The sequence below is a fragment of the Neoarius graeffei genome, chromosome 21 (assembly GCF_027579695.1).
Source record: "Neoarius graeffei isolate fNeoGra1 chromosome 21, fNeoGra1.pri, whole genome shotgun sequence".
Lineage (NCBI taxonomy): Eukaryota > Metazoa > Chordata > Actinopteri > Siluriformes > Ariidae > Neoarius > Neoarius graeffei.
The window spans coordinates 48,351,848-48,370,799 of NC_083589.1; the positions used below are offsets into that span (position 1 = coordinate 48,351,848).

Below are 18,952 nucleotides of genomic sequence, written 5' to 3' on the forward strand. Positions count from 1 at the left end.
GTGGAGCTTAACCCTGTCAAATTCATTCACTTGTTTATGTGTGGAGTATGACAGGAAATATATTCACTTCCTATTGCTTTTTCTCTTTTCCTGTCCCTTCATTTCTCACTATGAGCAGACATTTGGACTCGATGGGGATGAGTAAAATCTTTATTCTTCACCAAAAGCACTTGTTTAAGTGGCCCTGGTATTTTCTTGCTGGGAATAATCTCATGTTGTGATGCCAACTGTCCAACTTCTTCACCCGCGTATTTCTTCCCCCCCCCCCCCCCCGTTTAAAGATGCATTTTTATTCATCTTCCAAAAAGCTTGTTGTTTCACCAGGCTTATTTGTGGATTTTCTCCGCAGGTACAATAATTTCTTGAGGGACTTGACAGAGAACACCAGTCCAGATAACCCAGAGTTCCAGCAGCTTTCAAGTAAGACTTTCTGACTTTTTTTTTTTTTCTCCCTCCCTGTCTCCCAGCTCAACAAACACTCTCTCATCCTTGTGACAAAAATGTTGATGGGTTCATCCAGCCTGGATTATTTTTTATTATCTATTTGTCAAGATCGGTTTCAAAAACGCAGAACCGGAGTCACACAAAGCCACGCTTATTATTCATTTGCCTTCCATTCTAGTTTGTCACTTTTCAGAGAAATCTCTAAAGATCATTCAGCGCTCGTGTGATCTAGCTTTGCTTTTGCTCCGCTTAGCAATGATACCTTAGGCCCTTTGGAGGGGGGGAAAAAAAGGTGCAGAAAGTGCTGCATGTGGTGGCAAAACAAATCTGCCTGTGAAGTTTGGAGCTGGCAGTGGAAAAGAGCCTCTCTTGTCTTTGTAAGGGTGACAAACAGAGTAACTTTGGGCTCTCCTTTCATCGTTCATTTGTTATTATTGTCACAGCCGCTGCCGCCGCCGCCGTAGCGCTCGCGGAGGATGAAAGTACGGCGAAGCTTAACGTGAGTCTAAATTCCCCGTGTGGATTTTGACAAAATTAATTGGGACCAGATCAGAGGATATCAACCGTGTAAAATATAAATAAATAAAATCTCCACAGTCAACAGAAGCTCCGATAATGACTAATTTCTATCGTCAAATAAACAGCAAATCAGACTTAAGCGGCAGTGTACACACAGAATTATTTATGTGTATCAATTAAAATCTCATTGGTTCCGTGCTGCTTTTGCTTACAAATTAAAACAGCGCCTGATTCTAAGATGAAGGTACATATCCAAATTTGCCCCCTACTCTGCTTCTTCCTCTTCTCATTAAAGCCACTTTTTTTTTTTCTTCTCCTCTGCTGGCCTGCTTTTTATTGGGGGGGTTGCACACCCAGCCCAAGCACATTGTAAAGGGAATTATTTAAAAACAACCCCAGACAAATCACGTTGCATCTGATTAAGCAAACCAGCACTGAGAATTCCGGCAGGCTCTGTTGTTTTCCACTTCCCTCTTGTTGTAGTGAAGTGTTTTCTCTCTTTCCTCTCCCCCCTTGACGTTTCATGTGGAATGGCACAGCTTTAATTGTGGTAATTGCTGCACTTCACACACCTCGTCAATCATAAATTAAAGCACCTTTTTCAGCACGTACTTTTGCATGCCTGTCAGCCGGCCAGCATGACGGCCACCCGCTGACCAATCCGGCGCTGTCAAAGGTTAATTAAAAAAAGTTAACACTCAAGAGTTTCCATTTAAACACACTCGATGGATAACGTGGAAAGGAAAAAAAAAAAAAGAGCTGGTGAGAAATTGTCTGTGGAATATATAATGAGAGGGTTTGGATTATTAATGCGGGAGGCGAGGTTCTGTTGAAACACGGTTTTCTAATATGCAAGGGGGATTGAACAGATCTGATGGGCGCAAACACAATTTAGCTGCATTCCAAAATTTAGACACCTCTAGTATTTTTGTGATTCACAGTGAACTACCGTAGAGCTTCAGCTGTTTTCACAGCGCTGTTGAATTCTCAGTTGGTTAGAAAGTGTAACTATAAATGAAGATGGCCTTGTATGGATAGTTTAAAGATCACCACTGTTTGAGATCATAATAAATAGCCCTATTCCATAACTGTAGTTATAATACATAGGGCCAAATTACTCAATTCTGATTGGTCAATCAAGGAGGGCTTTTTTCCTTAAAGGGCATATTCTGGACCAATTTCGTTTTTTTTTTTTTTTTTTTTTTTTTTTTTTATATATATATGAAAGTATGTCCCTTTACACACTCATCCAGAAGGGTAATTTTGCACAAGGCCATCTGTCTACAGCAGAAAAAAATAAAATAAACACGTCTGGAAAAATCCCAAGGGAGTCTAGAGCCAGATTCGTGACGTCACCTGCGGAAGCGCCAGCAGGCTGCGAGAGCTTTGCACGGTTTCAGTGCACAGCCTGTGTAGACCAAGCGCTCCCATTTCTCTCTCATTGTCCCGGTCTTTTGGGAAACGATGAGTACTAATCCCATCAAGATCGGTGTTGCTACACCCTCCTACGATACATCTGTTAACCATTTTAATAATTACGCAATAACGAAGAAATTTGCAGAAAACCACCAGGTCGTTTTCTCATAAACAAACCAGCGCTGACGTAGGATTCAGAGGGAGGCGTCCCGCAAACGTCACGAAAATCAATTTGCCGGGAAATTCAAATGCCAAGTTTTTTCAGAGGCGGACCAATTCGCCTCAAATGGCTTGATTTCAACTGAATTTTTCTGGTATTGCTCAAGGTAAAAAAAATAGCAGAGAATGCAGAATGTGACAGATATTTGACCAAAGTTTAATATAAAATAGGAGAATTACACTGATCTTGCTCCTGAATTTACCCGTGATATGCCCTTTAACACGGGGCCGTATTTCTGAAATGCTATTGGCTAGCTCGTTGCTTGGTTACATTTACAAAAATTAGCAAATTTTGTCAACAAAATGGCTGACTCAGCAATGCCGCGTTTCGCTATATTTGACGAAGAAATTATAAACCAGTTGAAAGCTGCAGGCGAAAATGAAAATACCAAAAAAGTACGAATTTTTGGCTTTCCGTGTTTAAGAAATGGGCCGCAGAAAGGCAAATAAACGACTCTCTAGTGGCATATGAATGCTGCGAGTTAGACAAGGTGCTATCGCAGTTTTTTTGTGTCATGATGAAAGACGCTTTAGAAACTGAGTCAAACGTGCAAGATAGTCTTGCGCCCTGATTGGTTCAGAAAACGTGAATGACAAATATTGTGAACTTGAATGGCCTCCGAAGTATGAATTTGGCCCTATATATTATAAACAAGTAATCGTATGGTTCCTCGTAAAATTAAGGATCAATTTCACTCGTGATTTCAAAGTTTTGAAATTGCCCTCGTGGCGAAAACTTCGAACTCACTCATGAAATTAATCCTTAATTTTACTCGGCCCCACACTAATCCATATTCTGTTAAGAACCGCTCAACTAAGGGGCGGCACGGTGGTGTAATGGTTGGCACTGTCGCCTCACAGCAAGAAGGTCCTGAGTTCGAGCTGGCGAGGGCCTTTCTGTGTGGAGTTTGCATGTTCTCCCCGTGTCCGCGTGGGTTTCCTCCGGGTGCTCCGGTTTCCCCCACAGTCCAAAGACATGCAGGTTAGGTTAACTGGTGACTCTAAATTGAGCGTAGGTGTGAATGTGAGTGTGAATGGTTGTCTGTGTCTATGTGTCAGCCCTGTGATGACCTGGCGACTTGTCCAGGGTGTACCCCGCCTTTCGCCCGTAGTCAGCTGGGATAGGCTCCAGCTTGCCTGCGACCCTGTAGAACAGGATAAAGCGGCTAGAGATAATGAGATGAGATGAAAAACATGGAATATAGTGCTCGTATTTAAAAACACTGAAAAGGAAGAAGGAATTTTTTTTTTATACAACATCTTGCATTTTACAATTTTTAAATATTTAGTACAATTTCTCACACACCAAGTTTGTAACTACTTTTTTTTTTTTTTTAGGCTCTAGCTTGCCTGCGACCCTGTACAACAGGATAAGCGGTTACGGATAACGGATGGATGATTCACGTCTCCATCACTGAACACTTAATAACTTCAGTTTGATATGGAAGTCTTAAAGTTAAAACTCTAACAGTGCTCATATTCAAGGTCCAATAAACACGAATAACACTTTTTGACTCTACAGTTATGAATGAGAAATGATTTCTAATCGCACTATCATCCGGTGTCACTCCGAAGAGCATGGCTTCCCTTTTGAGTCTGGTTCCTCTCAAGGTTTCTTGAGCCCCTTTTTCACAGCCTGTTCTAGGCGGGACTCTTACGCTTTTATTCCGCCTCACGTTCTTTGTAAAATGTCGGAACGGGGAAGGGTGTCTGCGTCATTCATCTCTGAGCCAGAACGACTGATAGTAACAGAGGTGGGATTGACGTCCGTATAAACGGGAACGCCAGCATTGCTGAACAGGGGTGTGATGATTTTTTTTTTTTTTTTGACATTTCGTTTTTAACTTTTTGTTCCTAATGGAAGCCTAGAGAAGCTGCTTTGGGACCAAAAGGTCACCTGTTCAATTCCCTGGACCAGCAGGAATGGCTGAAGTGCCCTTGAGCAAGGCACCTAACCTCCACCTGCTCCCCAGGCTGCTCTTGGTATGTTGTACATCGCTCTGGATAAGAGCGTCTGCTAAATGCCATTAATGTAATGTTCTTAAGAGTAGCGCAGATTCGAGACTCTCTATTTACGGCGTCTAAGGTCCATGCGCCTTTCTGTCTCAAATTTCTTCCTATTTCACTTTCTCTTCCAACATTTCTGAACACACAGCAACTTTGCTTGTATTTGAGGAGTGGTATAGACGTGCACGGCTAACCAAAGCATCTCAGGTCACCTGTCGTTATTGTTTTGAAAGCAACGTCTGTATGCTCAGAGTATTGGTATTTCCGACGTGTAGTATGTTGTACGTCAACCTACATGTAGATGCTCCATTGTCGCACGTCACGCTTCTGGTTTCGGAATGCTGACAAATTTTTTTTTTTTTTTAACGGAATGCCAGTTTTATTTGGTTCAACGTAAACCACCAAAGCCGGAATATTAAGGAATCTTCTTTACAGCAAAGTCAAGTCAAAGTCCTTCCCATGCCATGTGGCGTATAGGGTGGAGCCAATCTCTGTTTCTGTAGCCCTTGGCCTCTCGCCTATTATATAGCTAGGATTACAGTGTGGGGTTAGTCCTCTGGTAACCGCGAGAGTTTGACTCCCCACCCGCATTTGTATTGCAGCGTGCCTTGCCAGACGGCAGTAGGTACCATTTTTATGATGGTCTTTGGTATGACCTGACCGCGAGTAGAACTCGCGATCTTCCAATCAAGAGGCGGACACGCTAACCACTAGGCCAACTCGCGGTTTCTTTACAGCAATAGTGTGAAATATCTGGAGGTTTTTTATTTATATATTTATTTATTTTAAAGGCCTTTCTTCCCAGCTCAAGAAATTTTTCCTTGCCACCATTGTCTCTGGAGTAAATTAAATTTTAAATTAAAATTTCAATCTGGATTTCTGTCATGCTGCTTTGTCACAATGTCCTTTGTTAAAAGCGCTATATAAATAAAACTGAATTAAATAAATGGGTAATAAATGCACTGTGGTTCATTAACAAATTAAAAACGTAATCTCTGGCAAATTGCTGTGGGATAAGAGGAATAAAACACTTAGGGCATAAATAAATAAAATCATCTCTCGGGTAGTAACAGTCAGTCAACCTTGCGTCAGTCTGCATCCCCACCACCCTGTTGTTGATTTATTTTCCTAATCCAGCATGCTCTGTCATGGTTTATTCCTTCCCTCGTGAATGACTTCCCCACTTAACTTGCTCACCATTAACCAGACAGTGTTTCGTTCGGTCAAATACATTTTAATTTGATCCCAGTAAGGCCGTTTTGAGACGTGCATGAAATGCATCAATGATGGACCTCTTTTGTTTTTGATTTTATTAAGCGCATACATGGAATGAATATTTAATATAAATTAATGTTTAACACACATGCTGATGTGCCGCCCCCCCCCCCCCCACACACACACTTTCTTAACTTTTTCAAGTTCAGAAAATTGTGTACTGTAGGCCTGAAGATCTAAAGTCCTTCCTGCGCCATGCCCTGGTCTTCCCAGGCAGTCTCCCGTCCCAGTACTAACCAGGCCATTAAGACACATTGGGTGGCACCGATCTCCGTTTCCATAGCCCTCAGCCCTCTCGCCTATACAGCTAGGGTTACAGTGGGGGGGCTAGTCGTCTGGTAACCGTGAGAGTTTGATTCCCCACTTGCATCTGTATTACAGCGTGCCTTGCCAGATGGCAGTAGGTACCCCTTTTGGGTTTTTATTTTTTTTTCCTTTCCTCTTTTATATGATGGTCTTTGGTATGATCCGACCGCAAGTAGAACTCGCGATTTCCCTATCGAGGGTCAGGCACAGTAACCACTAGGCTAGCTCGCAGTCAGGTCTGAAGGTACATTTATTATTATTATTATTATTATTATTAATAATACAACCCCGATTCCAAAAAAGTTGGGACAAAGTACAAATTGTAAATAAAAACGGAATGCAATGATGTGGAAGTTTCAAAATTCCATATTTTATTCAGAATAGAACATAGATGACATATCAAATGTTTAAACTGAGAAAATGTATCATTTAAAGAGAAAAATTAGGTGATTTTAAATTTCATGACCCAAACACCTCAAAAAAGTTGGGACAAGGCCATGTTTACCACTGTGAGACATCCCCTTTTCTCTTTACAACAGTCTGTAAACGTCTGGGGACTGAGGAGACAAGTTGCTCAAGTTTAGGGATAGGAATGTTAACCCATTCTTGTCTAATGTAGGATTCTAGTTGCTCAACTGTCTTGGGTCTTTTTTGTCGTATCTTCCGTTTTATGATGCGCCAAATGTTTTCTATGGGTGAAAGATCTGGACTGCAGGCTGGCCAGTTCAGTACCCGGACCCTTCTTCTACACGGCCATGATGCTGTAATTGATGCAGTATGTGGTTTGGCATTGTCAGGTTGGAAAATGCAAGGTCTTCCCTGAAAGAGACGTCGTCTGGATGGGAGCATATGTTGCTCTAGAACCTGGATATACCTTTCAGCATTGATGGTGTCTTTCCAGATGTGTAAGCTGCCCATGCCACACGCACTAATGCAACCCCATACCATCAGAGATGCAGGCTTCTGAACTGAGCGCTGATAACAACTTGGGTCGTCCTTCTCCTCTTTAGTCTGAATGACACGGCGTCCCTGATTTCCATAAAGAACTTCAAATTTTGATTCGTCTGACCACAGAACAGTTTTCCACTTTGCCACAGTCCATTTTAAATGAGCCTTGGCCCAGAGAAGACGTCTGCGCTTCTGGATCATGTTTAGATACGGCTTCTTCTTTGAACTATAGAGTTTTAGCTGGCAACGGCGGATGGCACTGAATTTTGTTCACAGATAATGTTCTCTGGAAATATTCCTGAGCCCATTTTGTGATTTCCAATACAGAAGCATGCCTGTATGTGATGCAGTGCCGTCTAAGGGCCCGAAGATCACGGGCACCCAGTATGGTTTTCCGGCCTTGACCCTTACGCACAGAGATTCTTCCAGATTCTCTGAATCTTTTGATGATATTATGCACTGTAGATGATGATATGTTCAAACTCTTTACAATTTTACACTGTCGAACTCCTTTCTGATATTGCTCCACTATTTGTCGGCGCAGAATTAGGGGGATTGGTGATCCTCTTCCCATCTTTACTTCTGAGAGCCGCTGCCACTCCAAGATGCTCTTTTTATACCCAGTCATGTTAATGACCTATTGCCAATTGACCTAATGAGTTGCAATTTGGTCCTCCAGCTGTTCCTTTTTTGTACCTTTAACTTTTCCAGCCTCTTATTGCCCCTGTCCCAACTTTTTTGAGATGTGTTGCTGTCATGAAATTTCAAATGAGCCAATATTTGGCATGAAATTTCAAAATGTCTCACTTTCGACATTTGATATGTTGTCTATGTTCTATTGTGAATACAATATCAGTTTTTGAGATTTGTAAATTATTGCATTCTGTTTTTATATACAATTTGTACTTTGTCCCAACTTTTTTGGAATCGGGGTTGTAATAATATGATGATGTCCTTAAAAACATAGCTGAGGTGTGCTGCATTTATCAGCCAGATCTGAAGAAACCTTAAATGAAACCGCTTTTAGTTGAGAAACCATTCAGTGTTCTTTGGATGGTTGAGCGATCTTGCGGGAGCTTTTCTCTAAGGAAAAAATGCTGTTGTAGATTTCTACATTAAAAATATGAAGAGACGAATCAAGAATCCTTTCGGGAGCTAAACGGTGCTTTTTCTCATAATAACGTATCCAACTATGAGACACACTTCTTCTGTCTTTTGGTTTCTGCTGTAATTTATAGGATTGTTTGGAGGATAAGTACTCTGATTAGACAGTTATTTTATTATCACGTAGAAACTACTGTACTGCAAAACCCAACGAGTGGCATGTAAAATTAGTATCCATCTGCTGCATGTTGTTTGCACAGACATTAGCGCAGTTGAAGACGAATGTACTCAGCACACAATAATTGGCCAAACCGTTTATTCACAGCTTCCTCGTTGCGTAACTGAAAATGTATTATTTGAAGCACAGCAAGCGTCACCTCTGCGTGGCGTTCCATTACACAACAGTTTAGTAGTTCTGTTCAGCAACGTTAACTTAATTTGATGTACAAGAGAGATTCTGCGACGATTCGGATACTTGTGAAAAGAGCGTTGGTACAAACCTGTGGAATTCTTGGGGGTGATTTAGAACCGGTAACAGATCTGTGACGTCATACGGTACAAAAATCATGAACTACTCCTCCAAAATCAGATCCCTCTATAACGAGTTGTGTTTTTACCAGCAGAATAGCAGCGAGTCAGTCAGCAGGACTAAGTACTATGGCTAATTAAAGGAGTCACAAGAATATACACACTGCACAGCAGCATATCCGACTCAATCAGTGCAGGCTGGATGTGTTCATTCACTCGCTGCGGGTCATCGGTCTCCAGGGGGTTGATGTGGAAAAAAATCAAACGCAACCTGCACGTTCTGTTTATACGTACAGTCTGTACAGTACGTGTAGATGTGTTTTTTGCATATGAACTGGTGTGGCAAATCATATATCTCGGGGAAATAAACAATAACTTGAATAAACACATCAGTCTGTGGTGAAGTCCAGGCTGGCGCAGTAAATACTGTATATAGTGGCTTATGTTTGTCATTATACACAAACGGTCCAGTTAAAAGGTGAGTATAGTGTGTTGACTGGCTTTGAGTACAGCATTTTGAGGTATTTATTTATTTATTAGTGACATTTAATATGGAGTACATCTTTCCTTATGATGAGGTGCAGTAATGGATTCATGCACGTGCGTTATTGAAATGGGATGGTAAAAACGTTCATATTTTGATTTATTATGCAAAAATTACTTGTTTACACAAGACGACAAACCTGACTTGTTTCTTTCGACATATGATTAACCGTACTGGATATTACAAGTGATCAAATCTGATTTGTCCAGCAGAGGTGGACAGTAACGAAGTACATTTACTTGAGTACTGTACTTAAGTACGCTTTTTGAGTATCTGTACTTTACTTGAGTATTTAAAATTTTTTTTTTTTTGGAAACTTCTGACTTTAAAGGCCTCTGCATGCTCTTGCGACAAGGCTTTCGCAGATAGCTTTTCGCAGACAGTTGTAATTTATCGTTGAGCAGGGAGTAATAGGCGTGCGCGATGTTATTCACCGCCACAACGGAAGGGGGCGCGAAGTCGCGAAATCGCTAGGAGTAGTTGGTGGGTGTGGTTAGTGGAGTGTTTATCCTCCGGTTACTTATAATGACTAGAACTGGAGTCGTATAGATGTACGTACTTCCTCACTTCCTCGATCAACCGCTCCTCGTGCTGCTCCATCTTCGCTCGTGTTTTTAAAAATGGCGGTCGTGAAAACAAGCCAAACCGGGAAAGTAGGGAAGTGGAAGTGCGTGTACAGCGGATGTAGAGTGGACCAATCAGAGCCCTCTTGTCTGCGACGCTGTCTGCGAGGCTTCTGCGGTGGTCACAATTTTTGGGAGGTGCGCGCAGAGCGTCTGCGAAGGTGGGGGGGCTACGCAGACCCCATCTGCTAGGACTGGGTTGTCAGCATAAATTGGCCTTAACTTCATTACATTTGAAAGGCGAATATCGTACTTTTCACTCCACTACATTTCTATCAAGGTCCTCGTTACTATGAAGCAGCTTTGAAAGTGGACATTTTTGTCTTTTCTTTTCTAAAACGTGGTTGGTTTTTTCGCAGGTGACACTGGGACAACTTATCAGTACTCACTAGGGTCACATCACGTCCATAGACCGTATAAAATCAAGTTCAATGATTTCTCAGCAGCGTTATTTAACACGATCAGCTGATGACCGAATGGAACGAGACTGTTCTTCTAGAGAATGCACGCACTCATGGCCCATGAACCCACGTTTCAGTTTTCTGAAAGGATTAAAGATTCGTTTCGTTTTAAACGTTTGCTTTGTTTACCTAAAACGAACCACATCACGGCCTACAAAAACTCGCCATCCAACCTGTGGAAGCATATTGAGGTATATAAACGTTTTATTCCAAGAGAAAGCTTGCAATGAAGATGTTGTGCTTTTAGAGCTAGCAATAACGTTGCAATAGCTATGCAGTCTGGTTATTCAAATGACTTTCTATGGATTTGCCCACCAAGTCGCCATAGCCTTGTCCACGGCTAATGTTAACACATAGCTAGTTAACTTGGACACTGTTAGTTAGCATGTAAAAATGGAGTTACGCGAACATGAATAACGTTAACTTATCTGAAGACCTTTTATGTTTCAGCATAATCTTGCCAAAGAAACAGAATGTAGAAGTCTTTCTTTTCTAGTAGCGTTTGCGATCCAATATGATTTTGAGTTTGAAAAGAGTTTTCGAGCATGTCAGGTGGCGTTTCGCTGACTCGCTAGCGTAACGTTAAACCACCGTGATGGCACAGCATGCGTTCATTTTCTGAATTCACATTTCTGTCTTTGGTAACAGCATTAGGTTTTGTGGCAATAATACAATGATGTGTTGACAGAACATGTACTTTTAAGTATTTTTAAAAGCAAGTACTTTTTAACTTGAGTAAAAAATTTGACTGGACAACTTTCACTTGTATCGGAGTAACATTTAACCAGTGGGATCTGTACTTTGACTTAAGTAATGAACTTGGGTAATTTGTCAACCTCTGTTGTTCAGTCTCTTAAGCCTAGGTCACAACCGGACATACGATTTTTTTTGGCTGTGGGATTTTTGGCGTTTCCCAAATTGCTGCGTTTTTTTTGTTCGTGGAGAAAGACGCACGTTGGCCGTAAGTTTGTCTTGCAACCTGAAAAAAACGTAAGCGCCCGTAGAGTTTGTTTGGCATGACAAAGAACCTCTGCGGCCGGTCTGCGGCTCGAAAATCAGCACGTCACACGCGCACCCTCCGTGCGTTTCTTGCGTTTTTTGCACGTAGACCGGCCGTAGGAGCACGTACGGCTGGTTGTGACCGAGGCTTTATCCACATTGCTGGTTATTGTAACAGTCTTAATGTGTGTGTCGAGTAGATGAAAATGAAAAAGTGAGCTAATTGGGTTGCTACCAGTATGGTCATTTTAGTCATGGATTACATTTGGAAATTGAAATATCTAATGCAGTTCCCAATGTATTTGTCCAAGATGAGGGACAAAAAAAATGACTAGTTGCATACAGTGCTCATGTAGGTACTACAGTACAAGGTAATACTGTAGTACGAGTATTGCAGTCATTGTAGCTACTAAAGCTCTTACAGCTGTGTGTGTACAGTATCATCAAAAGTCTGGACACACCTAACTCGTCTCTTTTTTTTTTTTTTTTATTAATTAAGACACTTCATGTCTGAAAGAGAAATAGCAGTCCATTACTTTACTTAGTTGAGCGGTTCTTGACATAATGTGGAATAGGGCTATTTACTGGATCTTTATTTTCTGTATTGTTCCTACCTTGGTCAGGTCTTCATCTGTCCAGCAACGGGTCTGCCTGTTCACAATCTCTTAAAGGAGATACGCAGAACCATGGCCTCACTTTTTGTTTATAAATGCCTTGAGACCTCAAGAATGGCACAGGAATAGTTTTAAGCATTAACAATAAATCTAATCTAGAAATTTTTACGATTAAAATGATTCATACAGGTAGAGGTCTGAGTGAATGACCTTGATGTCTGTGACATCACCACAGGAAGGCTATCGGTCTCATCGCCATTTCCGCTATACTAAAACACAGAGCTGACTGCAACTTCGAGCTTCCATTTTGAGCCAATTTATCGCCATGCCATGCAGATGTATTGCTGGTGGGTGCAGCATTTATGTTGCATTCATGGCCCAAGAATGTTCAAACTGCAAAGATTTGGGCATGCTTTGCGAGAAGTTCACGGGCACATTGGGCGCCTACAAAGTGGTCTCTCCTCTGTTCTGCACATTTTACTGATGACTCGTACGAAACCTCTGATCTGTTGAGCGTTGGCTATAAGCCCGTATTGAAAGAGGGTGCAGTACCAACAATTAAAAGAAAATAAAGCTATCAGAAAAGGGAAAGTAAGTTAAGTTGCACCAGTTCTCCCAGAGTGTGAGCCGAGGATTGTTGCTAAAACCCGGGCCAGGACAGAATGTGACATATTATCGCTCTGGCAGTGACCTCCGTGCGGTTGTTGCTAAAACCAGTGACGTCCCGTCCCGGGTTTTAGTAATTGCCTGAGCCGAGCAGTAATGGCGGAGTACTCAGTATGAAGAAAATGGAGAATGAGTGGACCAGCCGTCTGATTTCTCCGCTGGATATGCTTGCCTCAGCAGCAATATCTCGCCCTTACGTGGAAGAAGTGAATGAACGGAGAACTGATCAAACAACTGAAAGTCAGATTGTTTCAAAACAATCGGCCACAAGGTCGGCCTTCAAGAAGCGAGAACACGGATGGGTAAGATGCGACTCTCATTTGGATACAAAAAACGACATTGCTCATTGTTTACCTGCATTTAGATTAATGCATGTAACTTGTATTGTGTGCTTAAAAGAACAGTCCACCGTACTTCCATAATGAAATATGCTCTTATCTGAATTGAGACGAGCTGCTCCGTACCTATCCGAGCTTTGCGCGACCTCCCAGTCAGTCAGACACAGTCAGACGCGCTGTCACTCCTGTTAGCAATGTAGCTAGGCTCAGTATGGCCAATGGTATTTTTTGGGGCTGTAGTTAGATGCGACCAAACTCTTCCACGTTTTTCCTGTTTACATAGGTTTATATGACCAGTGACATGAAACAAGTTCAGTTACACAAATTGAAACGTAGCGATTTTCTATGCTATGGAAAGTCCGCACTATAATGACAGGCGTACTAACACCTTCTGCGCGCTTCGGCAGCGCATTGATATCTGAGCTCCGTATCCATTCCTTTAAGTTACCGGCATAAGATTATTTAATTTGCTTCAGAATGTGATTCTCAGTTCATCTGATTATTTAATTAGCCTTTTACATTTTATCAGTGAAAATGCATGCATGTACATTGCATAAGTTATAACACCTATCCTGTTTAATGAGAGTCAACCCACAATCAGTGAAATCAAATCAGTCTTAGTTGAGCAAGTCGGTAACGGTATTTCTTACTTTCACCATAAATTTTTATTGATATGACTTTGGTCTATAGCTGTCAAAGGCCTCGGCCTTAAAACCGGTTACCGATGTGACGTCACGCACTCAGGGCTGGCTGGCTCAGCGGGGCAGCTCGAATGCCAACTTTGCGGTCGATTCCCATTTATGCAGCATACAAGAGTCAAGGACGGAGATACTATCCACTCAAATTTATTTAAAAATAAAGGTTCTGTGTATCTCCTTTAATCGTTGTTTGGTGGAACGTAGGATTCCGCGCCATTTACCGGTAGCTCGATCCAGTGCACAAAGCTTCCTCATCCCAATATCGTAATCCTCTCCTAGATACAGCTCAAGATCATTACCTAGCATCTTCAGGATGTTTAGTCTTGGGCGTCCAACACCTCTAGGACTGTATTGTTGTACGTTGTAGAAAATGGTCAAAATAGAGAAAAACCTATGAAATGTGTAGGTGTCAACACGCACATATTTTTCTGTGTATACTTTATATGTCTACTGTTTTTCTGACCTTACTTCATGCTGGCTTTCACCCCATGCTGTTGCTGGAGTAGCAATTTATTTTTTCACGTGACAGAAAGCAGCACACTCCATATGTCGTCCATCCGTCCAACCCCCCCTTTGCCATTCAGACTGCAAAAAAAATCTTTCCTATTCAAATAACATGTAGGTTAATCAGAGATTAGCTTCCTGTTTAAACAGTTGTCTGTATAGTGTAGTTTTAATGGTTGTATACATTGTTACAGGTTTCTTTTCTATCATTTATTCAACTGGATATAATAATCTTAATTTTAATTATACTTTATAGAACACATTTCTCATACCCAAGGTCACTTCAAAATTTTGGGAAAAGAGTCACAGAGCAAAAAAAAAAAAAAAATCGGACACAAAAAAAACCCATGATGGAACAGACCGGTTAGCAGAGTCCTTCAAAAGCGAAGGCTGTAATTGGATTTTGATTTTTTTTTTTAAATGAAACTGTGGCGATAAGGTTGTGCTAGATGGGGTGTGGTTTAGCAGGAGTCTGCCGCAGGAGCGTAGGGGAGCGGGCAGTTAATATTGCCCACACAGATGAGCAACGGGTGTGCCAGGTTAACGTCCCACTCGTCCATGTTGCTGCTGCTAAACCACGCCCTCAATCTGCCACAGAGGTTAAAGTGCAAACCATCAGAATTAACTTGACAATATTTTATCTACAGATGAGTGACAAAGGTAGCCTAGTAAACTAGACCCACCCGCCTAGCGGCCAAAAATATTTTTGCCTAGCGAATGGGTCTAGCCTCACACCATATAAACAAAAACACCCCGGGTATCAAATCGTGCCCGCCAATCACAACGCAAGGTTTTTGTTTGGATTCTTTGGGCGGGCTTTTGCAGGAGTGACGACAAAGCTGCGTGACGCTGGAGAAAGCACAACAGGAAAGATGGCTACCGCTAGTGAACAGCGCTCGTTTGACTCCGCTTTGGAATCAGTTTTAGAAGAATTAGACTTGGAGTTTTCGTTGAAACATGAGCAGGAAGAGGCTCTCCGCTCATTCCTTTTCAAGAAGGACGTTTTCGCTGTTTTGCCGACCGGCTATGGCAAAAGTCTGATCTACCAGCTGGCTCCGCTCGTAGCCAAAAGGATGGGGCTAGTTTGTGCAGTACGAAGAATTAATAAACAGCTTTGAAACATTACTTTTTAATTGTTTCTTATTTTCCTGTTATTTTAAATTTAAGGGAAATTATTTCACCAAACACCACTAAATAAAAACTCTCAAAAACGGTTTAAGCAAACCCTTGAAAAACACTTGGAAAAAAATGTGTATGTGATACAGACTCCAAACTTGTGGTCATTATCTCCAAACTTCTTAATATCTAGAACCTGTTTATTAATTAATACGCATTTTGAAAAATGATTTATTTCAAGGCCTCCCCCACTGCTTTCTGTCACTCTGACTACGTTACAGTCACTGTTGCGCTGATTGGTCAGAGCGTTGGCCTATACGCACAGAGACAGTTTGAAAGACAGCGGTTTGTTCCTCCTACCCGCTTCGGAAATGTCTACGGATTGAGGCCAGACTAAATATTCACATTTAGTCTGGCTTGCCAGGCTATGACAAAGGTGGAAAAACTGATGATTCGGTTACATTTGCCGTCTTGTAGAAAAGCGTCACTGTAAATAAATAAAAGCCTTTTTCTGCCAAACCTGATGGGCGTGGTCGCTTCCATGATGACTCCGCCCCATCCACAGAACACCCGGGCTTACTGAATGGTGTGAAATATGAAAATGTAAAACCTTATGACTCTCAGTCACCAGATCTCAGCCCAGCTGAACACTTTTGGGAAATATTTGGAGTGATGGCGCTCTCTACTTCCATCGTCATTTGAGGGAACATCTTTTGGAAGAAAAGTGTTTGTCCCTCTAGTACACTTCCACAGACTGGAGAAAGTATTGAAGCTGTTCTGGTGGATTTTAGTGGCCCAAGGTTTTATTAAGGCACCTTTTTTATTAGTCCTCCATTTGCAGACAAATTAACTTCATTTGTTTATTACTTGGTTGAAGATCCTTTCCAGCTGAATTCCTGAAGTCTGCATCACCACCAGGCACTGGGTATTTCCTCTGATGCTGCTGGGACAGGATTTTGACGCACTCGTCTTTAGTGAGAATTAGCAGTTATTGCCTGTGGGAGAGAGGAGACGTAGTAGTTATTGCCCGTCAGTGAGATGTCGACTCGGCCCTGACGGAAGTCTCCGGCGTGGAGCGCTGATTGCGAGGTACCGTACAATCGAAACTCCCAGGCGAGTGGGGGAGGGGATTCCCTGCCGAGGCTGCGCGCAGTGTGTTATCGCGAGCATGTAGCCTATGGGAAATTAATAGTGTGGTGGATTAGCATTAATCGCATATTTTGGAAAATCAAATACGTTGTCTTGGGCCCCTCTGGGGTGTCACCGATCTATGTGCAAAGTATGGGGTCTGTGCGTCCAGCCGTGTCGATCTACATAGGTAGGTAGACAGACAGAGACAGACAGCCTTCCTTTAGTAGTATAGATAGATATTAAGTGCTCACATTCAGTAACGGAACATTTCAGATTTAAATGTCACATCAAGGACCTGAACCATTATTTTAGCCAATAAATAATTTTAACACGTTTGTTTGTTTTTGTAAACATGGGTTATCATGCTTTTAACTGCAAAACAAATTCCTTGGATTCCATGGATGGATTTATTTAATGAACATAATTCCACTCTAATAATGCTCATTATTTAAGTATGTGCAGTAATTCTGGACCTTGATCCAAACCATAGTGTTTTATTCCTGAACAGTCCACTAATAAAACCAAAGTCCAAATTGACATTTATAGTTCTACTTGTTTTGAGTTAGAGGTTTGGATTAAACCCATACAATTCAGACGACCAGTTAAACAGAGTAATAATTGTAGGAGTTCACAAATCGTATGTCTTTGATGATGGTGGGGCCATCCTTAAAAAAAAAAATCCGTTTCCTGTCCACCGGGTGAGCAAAAAAATTTTCGGGAGGGAGGGATATATATATATATATATATATATATATATATATATATATATATATATATATATAATGGATGGATGGATAAGAAATCGCAATGCTGTATTTGCTTTTTCTTTCAGTACATTTTTATTACAAAAGCAGACACATTTAATAAAATATGACCGTTTAACCAACTGAAACTTGTACAAAAACTTTAATATTATTATAAAACCTGCCGTGCAGGAACAGGCGTCACCACAGACGGTCCTCGGCATTTCACTGCCTCTTTGATTATGTCCTGGCGGCCGTCTAAATACCACAAGCAGTTTGTAATGTTCATTACTACATTTGTTCCTTCAGTTTGGCCAGTATGTCTAGATAGACAAGGTCCTTCTCTCTGGATGTCTTTTTTTTTTATAATTTCGTTGTGTAATTCGTTCTTTTTATTTGCTACAGACACAGTTTTTAATTCTGTCCAGCCAACCTGCATTAGTTCCGTAAACGCATTTTTTTTTTTGTTCAGTTCCGTTCTCATGTTGAATAGATCTATTAGGTTCTCCTACAGATCTGTCAGGGTCATTAACAAAGTAGGTAATGAATTTCGCATAACAAAACTCAAAAGCTGTTTGTAACGTCTCGGATGGATCAAGATCAAACGAATTTTCCAGTAACGGTTTGTGATGGTCCGAGACGCACACTTTTTGTAGTTCTAAATCGAGCGTTAGGCCTAGTTTGGATGAAATTACACTATTAAAATGATCACTGAACGATTTGTTTTTCTGAATCTTTACTATTTTGTTGTTCGCTAGAATACCATTTTGCGATTTCACACTTAAGCAAATGTTTGAAAACTCCGGATCTGCTTCCTTCATGGTGGCTGCCATTTTTTTGTGCCGCACGGCGCATGCGCAGAGCTGATTCGATTCTATATTCTGCGCGGAATGTGTAAATGTCAAGTTCGATTTTAGATTTACGAACCCGAAAAAATGTCGAAAAACCGGCGTTAAAAAAAAAATTTCAACTGCACAAACGGCACTCACCCGGCCGGTGGACCGGAAACAGAACATTTTGTAATAATGGCCTGGGTTGTGATTTCCACGCACTAACAAAATTCTAAAACCTCATGGACTCCCTGGGTATACATTACCAACCCTCAAGTGTCCCTGGACCCCACTGGGAGAACCATGACCTTAAAGCAGGGGTGTCCAAACTGATCCATAAAGGGCCGTGTGGCTGCAGGTTTTCATTCCAGCCATGCAGCAGCACACCTGATTTGGCTCATTCAATCAACTGACACACCCACCCTTTAATCAAGGGTGGGTGTGGCTGCAAGTATTTGACTGTGTGAAGACAGTTCAGTTGATTGAATGAGCCAAGTCAGGTGTGCTGCTGCATGGCTGGAATGAAAACCTGCAGCCACACGGCCCTTTATGGATCAGTTTGGACACCCATGCCTTAAAGTATATACAGTCAAACCTCGGGTCACGAACAAATCGGGCTACGAACACCATTTCCGAACAAATTTTGCTTCAATTCGCGAACGATGTTTCAATGCACGAACGCACAAACTGGCGGGCTTCCGCACCACGTGAGGCATGCGGCAGCATCAGTTGTACTCAGGGTGGCGCGCTGTGGACATTGTTCGTCATTGCGTTGTGTTGACACGATTTCTTTTTTGCTTTTTGCATTAAATTAACCCTCATTATGGCTCCCAAGAAAGTGAAGTGAAGTGTTAGTGATAGTGCTCCTCCTCCTCCATCCACATGTGCCAGCAACTATCAACCACAAAGGTAAAGTGTA

At 41.7% G+C, this 18,952-nt stretch overlaps 1 protein-coding gene across 4 annotated transcripts in view; it reads left to right on the forward strand.

The window, feature by feature from the left end:
- Nucleotides 1–18,952, forward strand: part of arhgef39 (Rho guanine nucleotide exchange factor (GEF) 39) — a 129,778-nt gene that overhangs the window by 84,408 nt on the left and 26,418 nt on the right. For all 4 annotated transcript variants that reach the window (XM_060903286.1, XM_060903285.1, XM_060903288.1 and 1 more), the window contains one exon: nucleotides 350–420. In XM_060903286.1, coding sequence (XP_060759269.1) covers nucleotides 350–420 — 71 coding nt within the window. The remainder of the gene's footprint in view (nucleotides 1–349; nucleotides 421–18,952) is intronic.